Source organism: Sminthopsis crassicaudata, chromosome 1 (genome assembly GCF_048593235.1).
Source record: "Sminthopsis crassicaudata isolate SCR6 chromosome 1, ASM4859323v1, whole genome shotgun sequence".
Taxonomy (NCBI): Eukaryota; Metazoa; Chordata; class Mammalia; order Dasyuromorphia; family Dasyuridae; genus Sminthopsis; species Sminthopsis crassicaudata.
The window spans coordinates 602,763,334-602,780,489 of record NC_133617.1 but is presented as its reverse complement, the minus strand read 5'-3'; the positions used below and the strand labels follow the sequence as shown (position 1 = coordinate 602,780,489).

At 35.3% G+C, this 17,156-nt stretch overlaps 1 protein-coding gene across 1 annotated transcript in view; it reads right to left on the bottom strand.

Annotated features, from left to right (window-relative positions):
- SLCO3A1 (solute carrier organic anion transporter family member 3A1) overlaps nucleotides 1-17,156 on the bottom strand; it is a 340,259-nt gene that overhangs the window by 68,847 nt on the left and 254,256 nt on the right. Inside the window, exon 3 of the mRNA XM_074282483.1 lies at nucleotides 5,630-5,728. Coding sequence (XP_074138584.1) covers nucleotides 5,630-5,728 — 99 coding nt within the window. The remainder of the gene's footprint in view (nucleotides 1-5,629; nucleotides 5,729-17,156) is intronic.

The window sequence follows — 17,156 nt, the reverse complement described above, 5'->3', positions numbered from 1 at the left end:
TAATTGGCATTTATGTAGCACTCTTAGGTGCAAAACTTTTTATAAGTATTATCTCATTTTATCTTGACAACAACCTTGGAAGGCAAAATTGATTATTATCCCCAATTTACAGATGAGGAAACTAAGGAAGCAGAGTTAAGTGACTTGCCAAATATCACAAACTATTAAGTGTGTGAAGCCAGCTTTGACTCAAGTCTTTCTGCCTAGATCTGGAGCCACCAAACTGAGAGTTCATTGTTACCTACTGAGAAACAATATTTTAAAGGACATGTCTTACTGACATAGGGTCCTTTGGAATGATCCTATATTTTACTATTATTTATCCAAATAGTCTATACTTTTCTTATTAACTCACTATCCCAGGCTATAGCAGCTCTTTTCAGCCTTTTCATCTTTTTGTTCACAAACTCTTCCCCATTCTATTGGCTGCTTAATATTTTGCAGAAAAAAATGAAGCCAATTGTTATGAACTCCTTTTCCTTCCTTTCTCACCTCACATGATGAGCTGGTCTTACTTCTTATGAAATCTAATCCCTCTATTTGTTCAGGTAATTTCATAGTACTCTGTCTACAGCAACAGATTGCCCATTCTGTCATCCCTACTCTTTTGCTTATTTTCAGTCCTTCCTTGTCTACTGGTTCTTCCTATTGCCTGCAAACATGTTCATGTCTCCCCTATTCTGAAAAAACAAAACAAAACAAAACAAAAAACACCAAAAAACCAAAATACAAAACAAAACACCTTCACCTGATAATCCCATCCCCACTATCATCCTATATGTCTTCCGACTTTTGAAGCTAAAGTCTTCAAAAAGTCTGTTAACAACAGGTATCTCTACTTTTTCTCCTCTTAATCTCTTCTTAAGATCTTGCAGTTTGTATCTGACATTATCATACCATTGATATTGCTTTTTCCAATGTCATCAATGATGTCTGCTTCAAGTCTCGTTCTCTATCCACTAAAGTGATTTTTCTAATGAGCAGATCATAGTATGTCATCCTCTACTCCACAAATTCCAGTGGCTTTCTATTGCCTCTAAAAGACAAAATGCTCTGTCTGGCCTTCCAACCCCTTCATAACCTAATCCTTTCCTACTTCTAGTCTTCTGGCCTTTTGTCTGGGACATTCCATTTCTTCACTCTTTTCATTTTCTTTGGCTATCTTCCATTCCTGGAATATTCTTCTGCTTTATTTGCTGACCTTCTTGGTTTCTTTTAAGTCCCAACTAAAATCCCACTTTTTTGCAGGAAGCCTTCTTCAGTCCCTATTAATTACCTCCTATTTACTATGCATATAGTCTGCTTTGTATATATTGGTTTGAATGTGTCTCCTATTAGCTTTAAGCTCATGGAGGACAGGAACTGTCTGGTTCTAAATTGCCAACTGCCTAGTGGATATCTCCATGTATCTGCCCCATTGTCCCTACATTTAACATGTTCAGAACAGACCTCATTATCTTTTTTCCCTAAATCTATAGTTCCTTCATAATTTCTTTATTTCTTTAAAGGGCATGGCCATCCTTCTGATTATTAAGGTTCACAACCATACAATCATCCTTGATTCTTCACTTATACTCACCCATATGTAATTGCAAATATTTTTTATTCTACTTTTCAAACATCTCTTGAATCTGTAGCCTTTTCTCTACTCATGGAGAAATCACCCTAGCTCTTGCTGAGACTAATTAAAAGCCTAATTGTCCTGTCTGTTTTTAATCTTTTGATTTTCTAATGCTCCTGTCACAAAGCTGTGAACATGACATTCTTAGCATAGATCTGATCATGTCACTCCCCTGCTCAAAAAACTTTAAAGGCTCCTTATTGACTCTAGGATAAAATAAAAAAGCAATTCTATGGCTCAGTGAATAGAGTGCTGAACTGGGAGTCAAGAGATTCTGAGTCTGAATCCAGACTTAGATACTTTCTAGTTATGTGATCTTGGGAAAGTCACTTGATCCTGTGTGCTTCGGTTTCCTTTTCTGTAAAATGATCTGGAGAGGGAAATGGTGGCAAACTTCTCCAGTATTTTTGCCAAGAAAATACCAGATGGGGTCAGAAAGAGTCAGACACAACTAAACAATAAAATACAAAAAAAAATTCCTTTGGCACTTAAATCCCTTCATAAGCTGGCTGTAGCCTGTCTTTCAAGGTTCATTGCTCTATCTCACATATTATATGTTCCAAGCCAAGATGCTTAGTAGCTGTTCCCAGTAAATGACATTCTACTGAGTGCATACATGCCTTTGCCTGGGTTGTTTCCTCTATTGGAAATTCTTTTCCTTACCTCTGATTTTTGGAATCCCGAGTTTTCTTTGAGGCTAGTTATTACATAAAACTTCTGATCCTCCACCCAGTTTGTTAACAATCCTACACCTATAAATTACTTTGTATATACCTAGCTATACATCTTATTCACCCTAATAGAACATAAACTGCCTGAGTGGATTGTTCATTTTTTGCCACTGGTTCTTCACATAGTATAGTGGGCACGAAATACATGCTTATTAAATTTAATTGAATTGGCTTTGTTGTCTATGGATTTTTTGTTATATTTTCATTCACCTACTAGACTATGAGGCTTCAGTTTTTTGGACTTGAAAAAGCAAAATAAAACTGGGAACTGCAATGTATCCAATTTAACCTCCATCAACCAAACAACCAATCTGGAGACTTGAGAGTCTCTATGAGAAGGGCAGATGGCAGGTGAATTGGGAACATTTGCTTTCTTGCTCTCTCATTGATGAATTTAGTCATCAAATTGAACTAGAGTGTGAATGATACAGAAAACTCTCCAGGTAATTTTTTTTCTCTGCCAGGTCATTTACCTATTTGTCTAATGAGCTTGGCAATGCTTTTGCAATGGACTATAAATTTTTTTAAATAAGTGGATTACAAGCCTAATTAGAAAACAGAGATGGTCTTATTTTAAGGAGGAAGAAAAGGGGAGGAGAAAAAGATATAGGTTCAAGATCCTGATTGCCAAATTAATTCATCCAAGAGAAGCAAATTCTGCAGTAGTAGCCACTTCTGGGAATGAAAGAAAGAGAAGTTGATCTCAATGACCTTCTTTACGCAGCAAATAGTCAACCATATATTGTACCAGCTGCTGATTTCATGCATCCTTATGTGCCAGGTCAGGTTGAACACATTACAACAATTCTGCATGGACAAAATGAAGGGGAGAGGTCACCGAGGTAAGGTGGAGAAAATGCAGCCTTTTGGCTAATCAAATTCAAGAAAGTATGTTAGATTGAGATAGTTTTTAGCTCAAGAGACTGAAAACAATGATTATGATGTCATTATTATTGTCTATTCTAACAACAATAATATTTATATTATTTAGTATTAATACTTCTGTCAGTGATCACAAAAACAAATCCACAATTATCTTAAAATTTATAAACTACTATTCAGAAGCATGTGACTCCCAAAATCGTCCTCATTAACCACACCCTCTGCAGGCCTAGGTTTTAAGGAAATGTAAAATAAGTCTCTACACATTTCATGGTGCTGTTACAATTCCATAATCCTTATAGTTTTCATTTTATAGGACACATCTGTTGGCTACCCCCAAGGAAGAGCTCTGCCTTAAGAACAAAGGGGTGTGATGGTATCAGGATAAGAGTTGGGAAAACTCATAAATATACAGCCAACATTTAGCGAGAGGCAGAAAACAAATGTGCAGTGAGTGACAAAGAAAATGAATTGCTGAAATCCAAAGAATGTTACACTATATACTAGAGAATACATTATTTTCTTTCGCCCTCTAATGGCAGATGGTGGCAACTAACCTTTGTTGTCACACCCATAATGCTGAAAACCCACATCTAGAATCTGTCTCTTTTTATTTTATTTTTGTCTCTGACTTATTAGTGGTGGAGATGGGTCTGAAATTCAGTTTTTCAGGATCCCAGTCTTTCTTCTATTCCATTACATTGCACCACCTTTCCAGTGCCTCTGCCTGAAAAAATGAGTAGAACAAACCATAGATTGCTGCTGACTCCATACCCTGATACGTGAATCTCTCTGTGCCTCAGTTTCTCCATATGTAAAATGGAGAAGTTGGACCAGCTAGTCTCTAAGATCTCTCTCAGTTCTTAATTCTAGGATACATTGCCATTTGTGCTTTTCATTCAGTGGAATTATTATTTGTGTTTAAAGAGGCAAATAGAGTTTCTTTATTTGGGACCTCTTTTATAATGTTCTTTATTTTCCCATTACTCTAGGTTATTTTTTTTTTGTCTTCATCATTACTCTTACCTAATTGCTCCTTTTGAGGTTGTGTCAGTGATTTCAGATATTTAAAAATAATCTTTTCCTTTGAAGCACACTAGAGTGTGCAGTGAAGTCCTGCAGCACACTAGAAAGCAGTCTTGGAGGTCAAAGGTTATAAATTCAGATTCATATCCAAATTATCTATTACTTATTGTATTTGTGTCTAACTTCTTTGAATCCTGTTTGTAAATGGAAAAGATTAGACTTTATAAATGACCTATAAGTTTCCTTCTAGCTCTGATTGTATGATCACTAATAAAACTATTCTTGTCATCCTGATTAATTTTTTTTCCTAGTTAGTTATAAATAGGGTTAAATGTGTTGGGCAGATGCTAGAAAACAATCTCATTCAATTACCTGGTAACAGATATGTGAACTTTAAATAAAGAATGATGAACAAGACTTTTTTCAACTCAGAAATCTGGGACATCATTAACTCTAAGTAAATATAGCAATGGGATTAATGGAGTGAATCAGAGAGTGACTTGATTGGATTTAAAATTACATTTGCTTCTTTTTGGTTGAATTAGTAAATTTAGCACTATTGAAAAGATGATGGATCGAGAACCCAGGAGGCCTCAAGTTCTGTATTGATCTTTTCTACAAAAGAGATTGACATTAGCAGAAGGGATCTGCAAAAGTATCTCTTATTTTGTTTTTAGAGATTCTAATGATGAATGAAATGGAAATCACTTTAGGGATGAACTTTGGTTCCTTGCTTAAGAGCACCAGAATAAAGGGTTTGGGTTGGAATAATTCTGAGATATATCTATTAAATATCTAATGAAAAGCCTTAGAAATACTCACAACTTACTTGGTAGCAGCAATGGAGCTATAGCTAGAAATGGAAAAGAATTCAGCTCCTTCCCTAGGGCTTTCCCTGCCCCCAAATAATTCTCCTGTGGATGCTAGGGCCCTGATGAAAAAAGTCAATAGTTTCAAAAAAATCTGAAATAGTGCCTTGCAAATTATCTAAAGAGCTGAAGAAGGCAATAAAAAGGTACTGTTATAGCTCATAATGGTTAAGCCCTCAATGCTGGGTAACATGTAAATCTACAAATATATAGTCATATCACTGAACTAGAACTGATTATTGATTTGCATCTAGCCACTGCCTTGGTAGAGGAATGAGAAGAGACAGACATTTTGTAGCAGAAGTAAAGGAAGGGAATATATGGCTGAATTTGTGGAATTCTCTTATTTCATAGATAGATTTAATGTTCAAAGTAAAGTATACAAAATTTGAAATACACAAATCTTAATAGAGATCAAAGACTATCATTTATGGAAAAATGTCTGTAGATGGATAGGACTGCTTTCAACTAGAAATTTAGAGAAAAGACATTTTTCTTACTTGTGTCAATAAAGACAGCATCCACGTAAATTTTGGTACAGAAGGAACCCAGGATGAATCCGCAGGCTGGTCCAAAAACCAACATTGTGAAAAGGATCCCTGAAAAATGTAAAAAAAAAATTACAAACATTAAGATTTTTAATTTTTTTACTTTATTAATTTCTATTGTTTTTATATCACGTCTATTTCTGAATTTATTCTTCCTTCTCCTCTGCCTAACAAGCTATTCTAGATAACAAAGATTATTAAAAAAAAAGTAATAAAAAAGTTCAATCAGCCCATAGAATCATTCACCATGATGGAAAATAGATACAGTATATCAAACCATATTCCTATACCTTTACAAAGAAGAGAAAGTAGTACACTTTTATAAATTTTTCTCAAGATCCAATTTTGGACATTTTAATTATATATTCTTCAGATTCAAATAATGATTAGATTTTAAAGAACAGGAAAACTGTTTAGTTCTAATCAGCAATGTGGCTTGGTTATACAAATATTAGAAATTGAGTTCAATTAACAATTTATTCCTGAAAAAAACACATGGATTGAGATTTCAAGTTCTTTATTGATCTACAGAATAAATTACCAAAGCAAAGAGAACTTGTAAGATTCTCTGATTTTGCTTTCAGAGACTGTGCTAATAAAGACAAACAGCCTCTCAGCTTAGATTAAGAAAATTTTAGATTTGGAATTCACTTCAGAGATCAGCTTTGATAGAAGTGTTATGGTAAATGTTTTATAACATATAGAAAAATATTCAAAACCTACTTTTAAATTCAATCTGTGTTATTAAAAATTTTTCCCATCATTTTCTTAAGTCTAGACAATAAACAAAGCAATAAGTCAAGCCTTGATTAATAGCACTTGCTCATTTCCAAGTAATAATGAACACTTAGGAGCTGGTACCAAGTGACTCCAAAATAGTCTTGTGGCACTGGACTTTCTGGTGAGACTTCTCAATAAAATGTTAAAAAAGCACTCCTTCTATATTAGGTTATTCCTACTAAATTTTGGACTAATCTGAAAGGTTGTCTTGAGAAAGGTAACTGGGGTTAAACATAAACAGTTGATGAATCATACAACTTTTCAACCAGAAGAGACATTAGGTAAGAAATGTCCAACCTCTCATTTTGTAGGTGGGGAAATTGTTGAAAAGACTTGTTCAAGGTCACACAGTGGTAAAAAATTGAACTGGAACCCCAGGCTTTGGGACTCTAGTCCAGTTATCTTTTCACTATGCTAAGTTGCCTCCAGTGCAGAATTCTTGACAGCATAATGATGGATAAAATAGTCTTTCCAGGCTTCTCCCCAGGGCAATAAAGTCCCAACTATGCTAAGAGCTCTCAAATATTCTCCTTGACTTGTAGTTTGTGAAAGATTTTTTAAGGCAATGATCTCAAGTTATTTACATGTATGGTACAATGACAGATGCTGTTTCCTAATTTTGCAGATAGGAAAATGGAACCCCAGATCATTTATGTAGGGCTGGAAAAAAAAAACAAAAAAAACCCCAAAAAACAACCCAGAGGATATTTAGGACAGGCTTCTTAAACTTTTGTCATTCGCAACCTGTTTTTTCCCAAAAATGTTTCCTCAGCTCCAGGTATATAAAATAGGTACACAAACCAAACATTTACTAACAATAAATAATTTCACAACTACCACATTGAATTACATGACTCCATATGGGGTCACAACCCATAGTTTAAGAAGCTTTAATCTAGTTCAAACATCTCACTTCACAAATGAGGAACACATGCCGAGAGAGAGAGAGAGAGAGAGAGAGAGAGAGAGAGAGAGAGAGAGAGAGAGAGAGAGAGAGAGAGAAATTGTCCAAGGTGATATTGGCAATAAATGGCAGAGGTAAAGTGAATTTAAAACCAATATTGAATGGTATCAATAGGGTAGGGACTATCTTTCTATTTCCAATGCTTAGAACAATGCATAGAATATAGTGGGTGTTTAATAAATGTTTATTAACTGATTAATTCAAATTAAGATTTGAATGTAGTAAGAGTTGAACTTCCAGTCATATAAATGCCTCTCTGTGGTATGATTTGTTCCTCTGTTTCTGAAGAGATGCTCACAAGACCATTAGTGTGGAAGAGTAGAAACAGGATTGAGCTTAAATTAAAAATGACCAGGTCTGAATCTGAATTCCCCTTTATCATCAATGATTCAAGTCAGCAAGCATTTATTTAGCACACACTATGTGCCAGAGACTCTGCTAGGTCTGGAATGTGAAGACAGTACTGAAACAGTCATGATCACTGAGGAGCTAAATTGTAGGATACAATGCTATGTGCTAAATGCTCAGGTTATAAAATGAGACAATTGCTGCCCTCATGAAGTTTCCATTCTATAGGATAAAGCTTCTTAAACTGTGGATCTTTTTTTTTTTTTTTTTAAGAATTTTTTTCCCACAGTATATATGCACGAGTAATTTTTTAAATAATATTATCCCTTGTATTCATTTTTCCAAATTATCCCCCCCTCCCTCTACTCCTTCCCCTTGATGACAGGCAATCCCATACATTTTACATGTGTTACAATATAACCTAGATACAATATATGTGTGTAAATACCATTTTCTTGTTGCACATTAAGTATTAGATTCCGAAGGTATAAGGAACCTGGGTAGATAGACAGTAGTGCTAACAATTTACATTCACTTCCCAGTGTTCCTTCTCTGGGTGTAGTTGTTTCTGTCCATCATTGATCAACTGGAAGTGAGTTGGATCTTCTTTATGTTGAAGATTTCCACTTCCATCAGAATACATCTTCATACAACATTGAAGTGTACAGCGATCTTCTGGTTCTGTTCATTTCACTCATCATCAGTTGATGTAAGTCTCTCCAAGCCTTTCTGTATTCGTCCTGCTGGTCATTTCTTACAGAGCAATAATATTCCATAACCTTCATATACCATAATTTACCCCAACATTCTCCAACTGATGGACATCCATTCATCTTCCAGTTTCTAGCTACTATAAAAAGAGCTGCCACAAACATTTTGGCACATACAGGTCTCTTTCCGCTCTTTAGTATTTCTTTGGGATATAAGCCCAATAACAGCAATGCTGGGTCAAAGGGTATGCACAGTTTGATAACTTTTTGGGCATAGTTCCAAATTGCTCTCCAGAATGGCTGGATTCTTTCACAACTCCACCAACAATGCATCAGTGTCCCAGTTAAACTGTGGATCTTAAATTGAATGTGTGAAAAATTTGGCAACAGTAAAAGCTAGCAAATATTCTGCCAAGATTTAATTCTTTATGTAAAAATAAACACCCACATCAATCTCATTAGTATGCAAATTTGCTTTGGTCTTTAATAAATGGTAAAATTATAGGTATACCAAAAATTGTTTTAAAATAAATTTCTTTATAATTTATTATCAGTTAATGTTCTATTTGTAGACCTATTTTATATATTTATATTTATATATTTACATATAAAATATATAGCATTTATATATATATAATATTTATATTTATATATAAGATATACAACTCTGGGTATATAGATATATAGATATAGATATAGATATACAATAGGTATACAAGTCGAACACTAACTGATAATAAATTATAAGGATTGCACACAGAGAATTTGAGAAGCTCTGATATAAGGGACAATGGAAGAAGAGAACACAATGTGTTTACAGATAAGTTAGTTTAGAGTGATTTACAAAATTGGATTATCTTTTATCCAAGGGAATCAGAAATGGCCTCTTGAGGTATGAAGGGACACAGGATTCCAAGAGGTAGACATGAGAAAAGAGAACATTCTAAGTATAGGGAACAGTCTGTGCATGAAACAAGGGTTGTATGTAGTAGAGCAGTTTAGCTAAGACATACACTAAGTGAAGGCTGTAAACAACCTGAAAAAGTAGGTTGGGAAGGGCTTTAAATTCTGGACACTTGAGTTTTATTCTAAAGATGAAAGGGAGACAGGAATTACAGTACTGGAGCAGGCATCAGACCTGTGTTTTAGGAATATCAGTTTGGCAGCACACTGGAAGATGGCCTGGAAAGGAGAAAGACTAGATGCTGGCAGATCAGTTAGGAGATTATTGGAGGTGAAGGTGATAAGGGCTTGAATAAAGGTGACTGTGATATGAGGAGACAAGGAGAAAGATGTGAGAGATGAGGAGGAGGTAGCATTCACAAAACTTGGCAAGTGATTGTACATATTGGTTGGGTAGGGAGTGAAGAATTGAGAATGATTTAGAGATGGAAATGCTAGCTGACTGTAGAATAGCAGTGCCCACAAACAAAGTAGGCAAGTTATAATGAACAGTGGGTTTAGGGAGAAGACTAATAAGTTTGAGTGTGGACATGAATCTGAGGCACCTAGATGAAGCCTGCTTACTGGGTCCTGCATGATTTTCTTAATGCACCCCTATGATAATATCACTATACTCTAAAAGCCTTAGTGACTCCCAAGTGCTTATTAAATTCAACCCAAATGACTAAATTAGATATCCAATGCCTCCCACAATCTGGAGCCAATCCAACTGACCTTTATTTCATAGCCCTTCATTTATTTTACTTCCTAGCTAAACTGAATAGTGCTTCTATTTTCCATCTCTTTCCCTAACTTAATATCTTTGCTGATACCATACTCCAACCTGAAACAAACCCTCCATTTTATCCTGGTTTCCATCTGTGGTTATCCCTCCCCTTCCTTAAAGATCTACCTTTCTTGAAGCCTTCAATGACTTCCACTTTATTCTCACTTTCATTCTAATTTTCTCTCATACCCATTTTCCAGAAGAGGAAATTGAGGAGTTTGATTTGCCCAAGGTCATCCAGCTAGAAAGTATCTAAAGTAGGATTTGAGTTATTTGTCGCAATGTTCTTTCTACTCTGTCACGCTGAGCGACTTGCACAGATTTGTCTCTGTCAAATCAGGAATAGAGGAACAAGTAGCTTTTTAAACAAATCACAGATAGCCATCTACTTGGCTGGTGTGTCAGCTTTTATTGTCTAATTATATATCAACCAAATATATTGTTATCAACATAATTCCAGACTAGTTTTTGGAGAAATAATTGCTACACAGGGTGTGTGTGTGTGTGTGTGTGTGTGTGTGTGTGTGTGTGTGTGTGTGTGTGTGAGAGAGAGAGAGAGAGAGAGGAGAGAGAGAATTTGTGAGAAGGATGTGACTGGAAGAGTTTTGGAGCTAGAGACCCTAGTCTAAGGAGAGCAATGGCCTGTTCAGAGGAGGGGGTATTAGAGACTTGAAGAAAGGCTAGATAATGAAGAAATGGGAAGTAATGGCAGAAACAAATGTTTTCAAGTTTCTTTTCAGGCTTGCCTGGAGGCAAAACTGTGAAGTAGGTGATGTTCTTTCACATGACTCCCCCCTCCCCACCCAGCCCCACATAATTCTCACACTGAAGCCTTCTAATGCTGAGATTCTATAGTTCTGTGATTCTCCCTTTAGGTCTGAGATAATTTATTGGGCAGATTTACAGGTATGGCCAATAGAGTTTAGCAAGTAAACAGTTTGTATGTTTTTACAAAGGAAGAATTTACAGGAGACACCAGCTGCTTCTGAGCCTAACACTGCAGCTTCATAGGAAGTAGAGTTCAAAGGAAAATTAGAGATCAACTAATCGAATCCCTTCACTTTATAGATAAGGAAACTGAGAACCAGAGAAGTGATGTGACCCAATTAAGATTATATAGGGACTAAATGGCAGATCTGATTAGAAGCCACATCTCTCTAGGTCTCAGTTTCATCAAACATAAAATGAAGGAATTGTACTAGTTCACCTAGAACGGCCTTTTGATCTCTTGATCAACAATCTTATGATCCCCAATTCTGAATTCTTGCCACTACAATGCATTGGTTGTAACCTTCTAGCAGACTCTGATTTCCCTTCCTATTCTTACCCCTGTCTCCATCTCCATCTCCATCTCCATCCCTGTCCCCATCCTCATCAAAGGCTTCTCAGCTTTTAGAACCAACATTCTCTATAACTAGTATCTCCAGCTGCTCTAAAATTCTACTCAGGGATACCTGCTACAATAATTCACTTTACTTCCTGAAGATTTAAGAATAGAATCAAAAAACGTGTGTGTGTGTGTGTGTGTGTGTGTGTGTGTGTGTGTGTGTGTGTGTGTGTGTGTGTGTAAGTCCTGAGGGAGTAGGATGACAAGCTATTTCTCACCAGTGATGGTGTTAAGATAATGGTAATTAATAAGGGGACAGAGGATTCACAAAAATGAGGAAGTAAGCCATCTGCATCTTTTAGCTGATTTAAATATTTTATTAGGTGAATAACCGCTATTATTTGAAAAAAAGACCCCAGAAATAGGTTGCCAAATGAAATTGCCAGAGGCAGTACTGAAGCAGAGGATGGAATTCCCACATATTGGCTACCAAATCCTAGTTCTTTCCTGTCTGCCTTCTCTTTCAAGTCATGGGATAAGGAAAATGTGTGTGGAGGAAATAGCAAGGCTGACACTTGACTTGGTAATCATAGTAGATATCTGAAAAGCTGGTTACAGAGCAGAAAAAGGCTGCAGCTTTTTTTTTTTTTTTTTTTTTTTGATAAGCCATTATCTGCAATCACTATGGCTGAGCCCAAGCTGAGGCATCTCTTATCAACACCTATGCACTCAAATGGCTAAGATTTTAAATGAGCCTATTTACATGGTCAAGAATAGTTCACTCTTTTTCAGCATGAAGGTAAACTCAGGTTTCCAAATTGTTTGGGTCCCTGCTTTTTAGTTTAAAACTTTTAAGTATTAATCCTGTAGGAAGTTAGAGACATATAAATTCAGTTATGCCTTAAAAAGGTACCATCTGGGGAGGAAAGGTCTTTTTCTCAGTTGAAAATCTCAGGATGAAATTTCCAAAATAGCATCATGGTCAGATAAGCTGCTTTCCAACATTAATTGAAATCCTACTACTATAATAATAATAATAATTTTCTTTACAGTACAACCATCAGGCCAATCCAAAACAGAGACACACATAAACACACATACAGACACACACACACTGAAATTTGTCACTAAACTCAAATTATGGACAATGTCTGAATTCAGGCTCTATCTATGTCACCTTGGGCAAGTAATGTAACTTTCGTAAGCCTAATTCAAAGAAGCACCTTAATTTGGCAGAAATCCATTTAAACACTTGTCACTGCTTACATAATAATGACTTTTCCTTTGAAGAAGAGAATATTCTAAAACAGACCAAGAACTATATTATCATTTTCTGCTTTCATGCTGCATCATTCTCTGACCTTTCAAGCTGTATTGTTGCTTCTCTGTGGGCTACAAAATAATGGGAAGAAGAAACACACTGTCCAGGAACTCCAATCAAGCAGTGGAAAACAACAGCTACCTGCCTGACAGCCAGAGAGAATTTTATCTCATTGTGTTCCTTGCAATGAAAAAGACTTGTGATCTCATGCTGCCACCTGCTGTATCTTTGAAATGTGGAGCCTTCTTTGACCCTAGGTGGTCAGGAAAATGGACTCCTGAGGAAGGAATCACAGAGAACTAGAAATTGAAGCATGTCCTAGATTAGTTATGTGATTAACATTTTTATCAGTGATTGGGTAGAGTTATAATGGAGTCCTACATTTGCAGATTACATAAAGCAATAGAGATAGTCAATAATTTTGGACATTACTAAGACATACTGATTTAACTTGATATAAAGGAAAACTAACATTAGAATTATGGCAAAATGGAAAAAAAAAACATGGTCTATTGGGACCTGATCTCTGGAGGTCTTAGGAAGGTTATAGAGATTATTCTTGCTCAGATATAAATTTTACACATAATATAAATACAACATATAAATATAATATTTATAATAAATATAAAATATAACTATTATATTAATATATGATGCCATCCTTAAATGTCTTAAAAACAGCATTTTTAAAAATCAGCACCTACTATGTTCTGGATGCTGTGCTAAATTCAAAGGGAACAAAGACTCTATTATGTAGGGAGGTATTAATCTTCTTATCCATTGCTTATCTCTCCATAGCTCTGCTTTCCATTGAGTAAATATTCACTGACACTAATATTGTATTTTATTGTCCTCAGCACCTACCACATTAATCTAATCATTCCATGTCTTACTACAATTATTCTACTGATATAAACAATGTATTAATTGGTAAACTCCTTGAGACCAAGTACTGTTCTTAGTCATGGACAGATTTCCTAACCTCTATAAGCCATCAGTAGTCAAGAGAATATTATGGTGTGGGGACTGCTTAATCAACATAGATCTTGATAAATTTTAAGAGAGTTATTTGAGGTTCCGAGAAGCTATGAATTGATAGGAAGTCAAGTGGGCACGTCCTGGAAACCAAACTATAGCAAAAAAGACAAGTAACTTTAAAAGATTTAAGAACTCTAATCAACAGATATATATATATATATATATATATATATATATATATATATATATATATATATATATATATATATATATATATATACATATATATATATATATAAACACATAAAAACAGACATAGAAGACATGGCCAAAGTGGGAATTTATTTTGCTTGACTTCATGTTTCTAAAAGGGGTTTTGTTTTTCTTGCTTGGGATGGATAGGTGGAGTGGGACAGAAGAAATATAGATAGGAAACATGCTACTTTGTGCACATTAGCTACCATTTTTCTTTGCCTAAGTATGATATAAACACTTTTGGTATTACATGAATGAGTAGTTGCCAGAGGTGAGGCAGAATTGAATAAACTCGGAGTACTTGACAATGGGAGGCTAGTCCTCCTCAGCAATGTCAAATGCAATTTTGAGTTAATTCAGAATTAGGTAATCAGTAAAACTTGGAACTAATATTTGTATTACTACCTATTTTATGATCCTAGTAGAATCATTTAACTTCTGCTGGATCATATGTAAAATAAATGTGTTGATACATGTCCCCTCCCTTATTAAGCTATCATCAGGATAAACATAGTAAGAAACATGTTATGCAACAGAAATATAGAGATTTTTATTTTTATTAATACTAATAATAGTGATTTTTAAGCCTACTAATCTCCAATGATGCCAGAAAATTTGCAAATATGTTTTAAAACTGTTTGAACATCCTGTGTTCAACTGCATGATGTGCAGTTTTAAATTTTATCTTCTGATTTGCTTGCATACCATTGGAAATCTTGGGAGATTCTGTTAGTCATAAAAGTTATAGTCCAACAAAAGATAAAGAGAAAATTTAAAATTTGCCTCTTAAACCTATGCTACACAAGGAAAATGGGGACCAGGGAGGGAAAATCATATGCCCTTAAACTTTAACATGTATTTATTTATAGTTTTTAAATGATTATATTGAATTTTTTGGTCCTGATAATCTGTATATGGCATAACTTATGATGGACTTGTTTTATTAAACAAACTATAAAAAAAAAAAAACTGTTTGAATACAGCTACTTGTAATGGGCTACCACAAAGACTGCTGTATCCTTGAGTGTACAATTAATGATTACTCTCAAGGGGTTAATTTTAGTGTTAACCACTGACAAAGTACTTTATGTTTTGTAAAGTGTTTTAAATACATGATCTTATCTGATCCCTGCAATGATCCTGTGAGGCACTGCCCACACTATAACTAAATAGGTGTTTTTTTATTTTATATTCAGCAATGAGCTCTAGCTCATTATGACACTCCAAACTTCAACAAAGCTTAAAGATAGTAAAAGAAATATGCATGCCCAGAAAAAAACAAAAACAAAAGTTGAATTCTTAACACCAGCATTTGATTGTTTTCTGGATGTTAGCTTGCTTCCCTAGAAACTTCAGAGAGAATTTCTGCTTGGGTGAGATTGGAACTTCTGTTGGTTGAACAAGATCTCATTTCATCCCATCTAATGAGATCATTCATTATAATATTTCTTGGTATATTCTAATCTGTAGAATTTTTCTGATAAATAAATGAAGCATTTTTTAATGCTTACTATGTGTAAAATATTGTGCTAAGCACTTCACAAATATTATCTCATTTGATCTTTACAGTAAGCATGGAAAGAATTTTAAAGTTGAGGAAACTTAGGTAAATAGAAATTAAATGACCTGTTCAGGATCAAATATTTGGGGCACTGTTTTAACTCAGGTCTTCTTGATTAGAAGTCCAGTGATCTGATCCTTGAAAAGACAGAGGCTCTGAGCCTAGGCTGTAAGACACCATACATGCATTCTCTTTAATACTCTCTTCAACTTCCCAGGCCTTCAACTAGCTTTCTTGGACCTCAGGATGAGGTGCAGTTGGAATTTAATCAGAGGAGTTATTTACAACTCATAGGAAATTGGAAATCTTTATTACAAGTATCCCTAAGCAATCAGTAGGAAAGTCATATGAGGTCATTTCCTTCCCGGGAAACCTAGGGAAATTCAGGTACTCTAGATTTAAATTTCAAGGACTCAGCACTTATAAGTCCTCAGAAGAAGAATAAGGAATTTAAGGAAGAGTAGGAGAGTGGCCCAGAAAAACTCCCTCTACCCATATTCCTATTACTTCTCTCTCAACCTCTCAGGAAGTTAAGCAAGGTTATTATTCTCATGCAAAGCCCTCAAATTTTCTGGAATTTTCTTTCCAGCCTTTGTCTATAATGACCTAAAAAAGTTTCAGTCTTTTTTGCCAGAAAAATTCATTTCAATAAGAAATAATTTTGGCCCTCAATGAATTTGTGAGGCAATAATCAACAGCCAAGCACCAACACAATTTGTACAGAACAGAATAAATAGAAAGAAATTTCAAGGTAAGGACTAACTGGTAATGGCACTTAAGAAAGACCTACTGTAGGATGTGTCATTGAGCATATGCTATTATATGTTATTCATCTGCAGATATAGACTAACTGAAACTGCCTCGTGTTTTTGTTATCCATTTCTATATTTTGTCCTTCAGACTATACTACATTTCCTAATAAGGATGTTTGTAATAAGTATTTCCTAATATGAGTAAGTTTGTATTAATTGAACTCTGCCATCTAGCAAAAATTCCTCCAGTATATAATTCAAGTCACTGAAGTTTTTGTCAAAAGCCATGTGCTGAGACTTGGGATAGAAATCAAGAAGCTCTCTCATTGCCCAAGCTCTCCTAGGGGGTATAGACACATCCCTAGATCCAAGCTGTTATTTCCATCCCCTACTAGTCACTTACTGCCAGAGTATCTCTTTCATCACTAAGTCATCCAAACCAAGGTCCTTGAGGACTCATTAGGAAGGACTTAGTGAAAATAACATTAAAAATGGCTCAAATACTCTGCACTAATACTTGGCTCCTATCTGCAGGCCTAGTGCTTGAGTAACAGCTTCCTTCAGAGCCTGAAGCTGGACATTCCAGAAGGCAGGGCTTTAACATGGCAGGGTTCTTAGAGAAAGAGCACTGGGGCTTCATTTTGATTCCTTGGCTAATGAATTGCCTGAATCAGTTTGGAAAGACGAGAGTTTGCTACCTCCTGGGTTGGCCCTAGCTCTTCTAAAGACTTTGGGTAGCAGGAGATGCTCATTA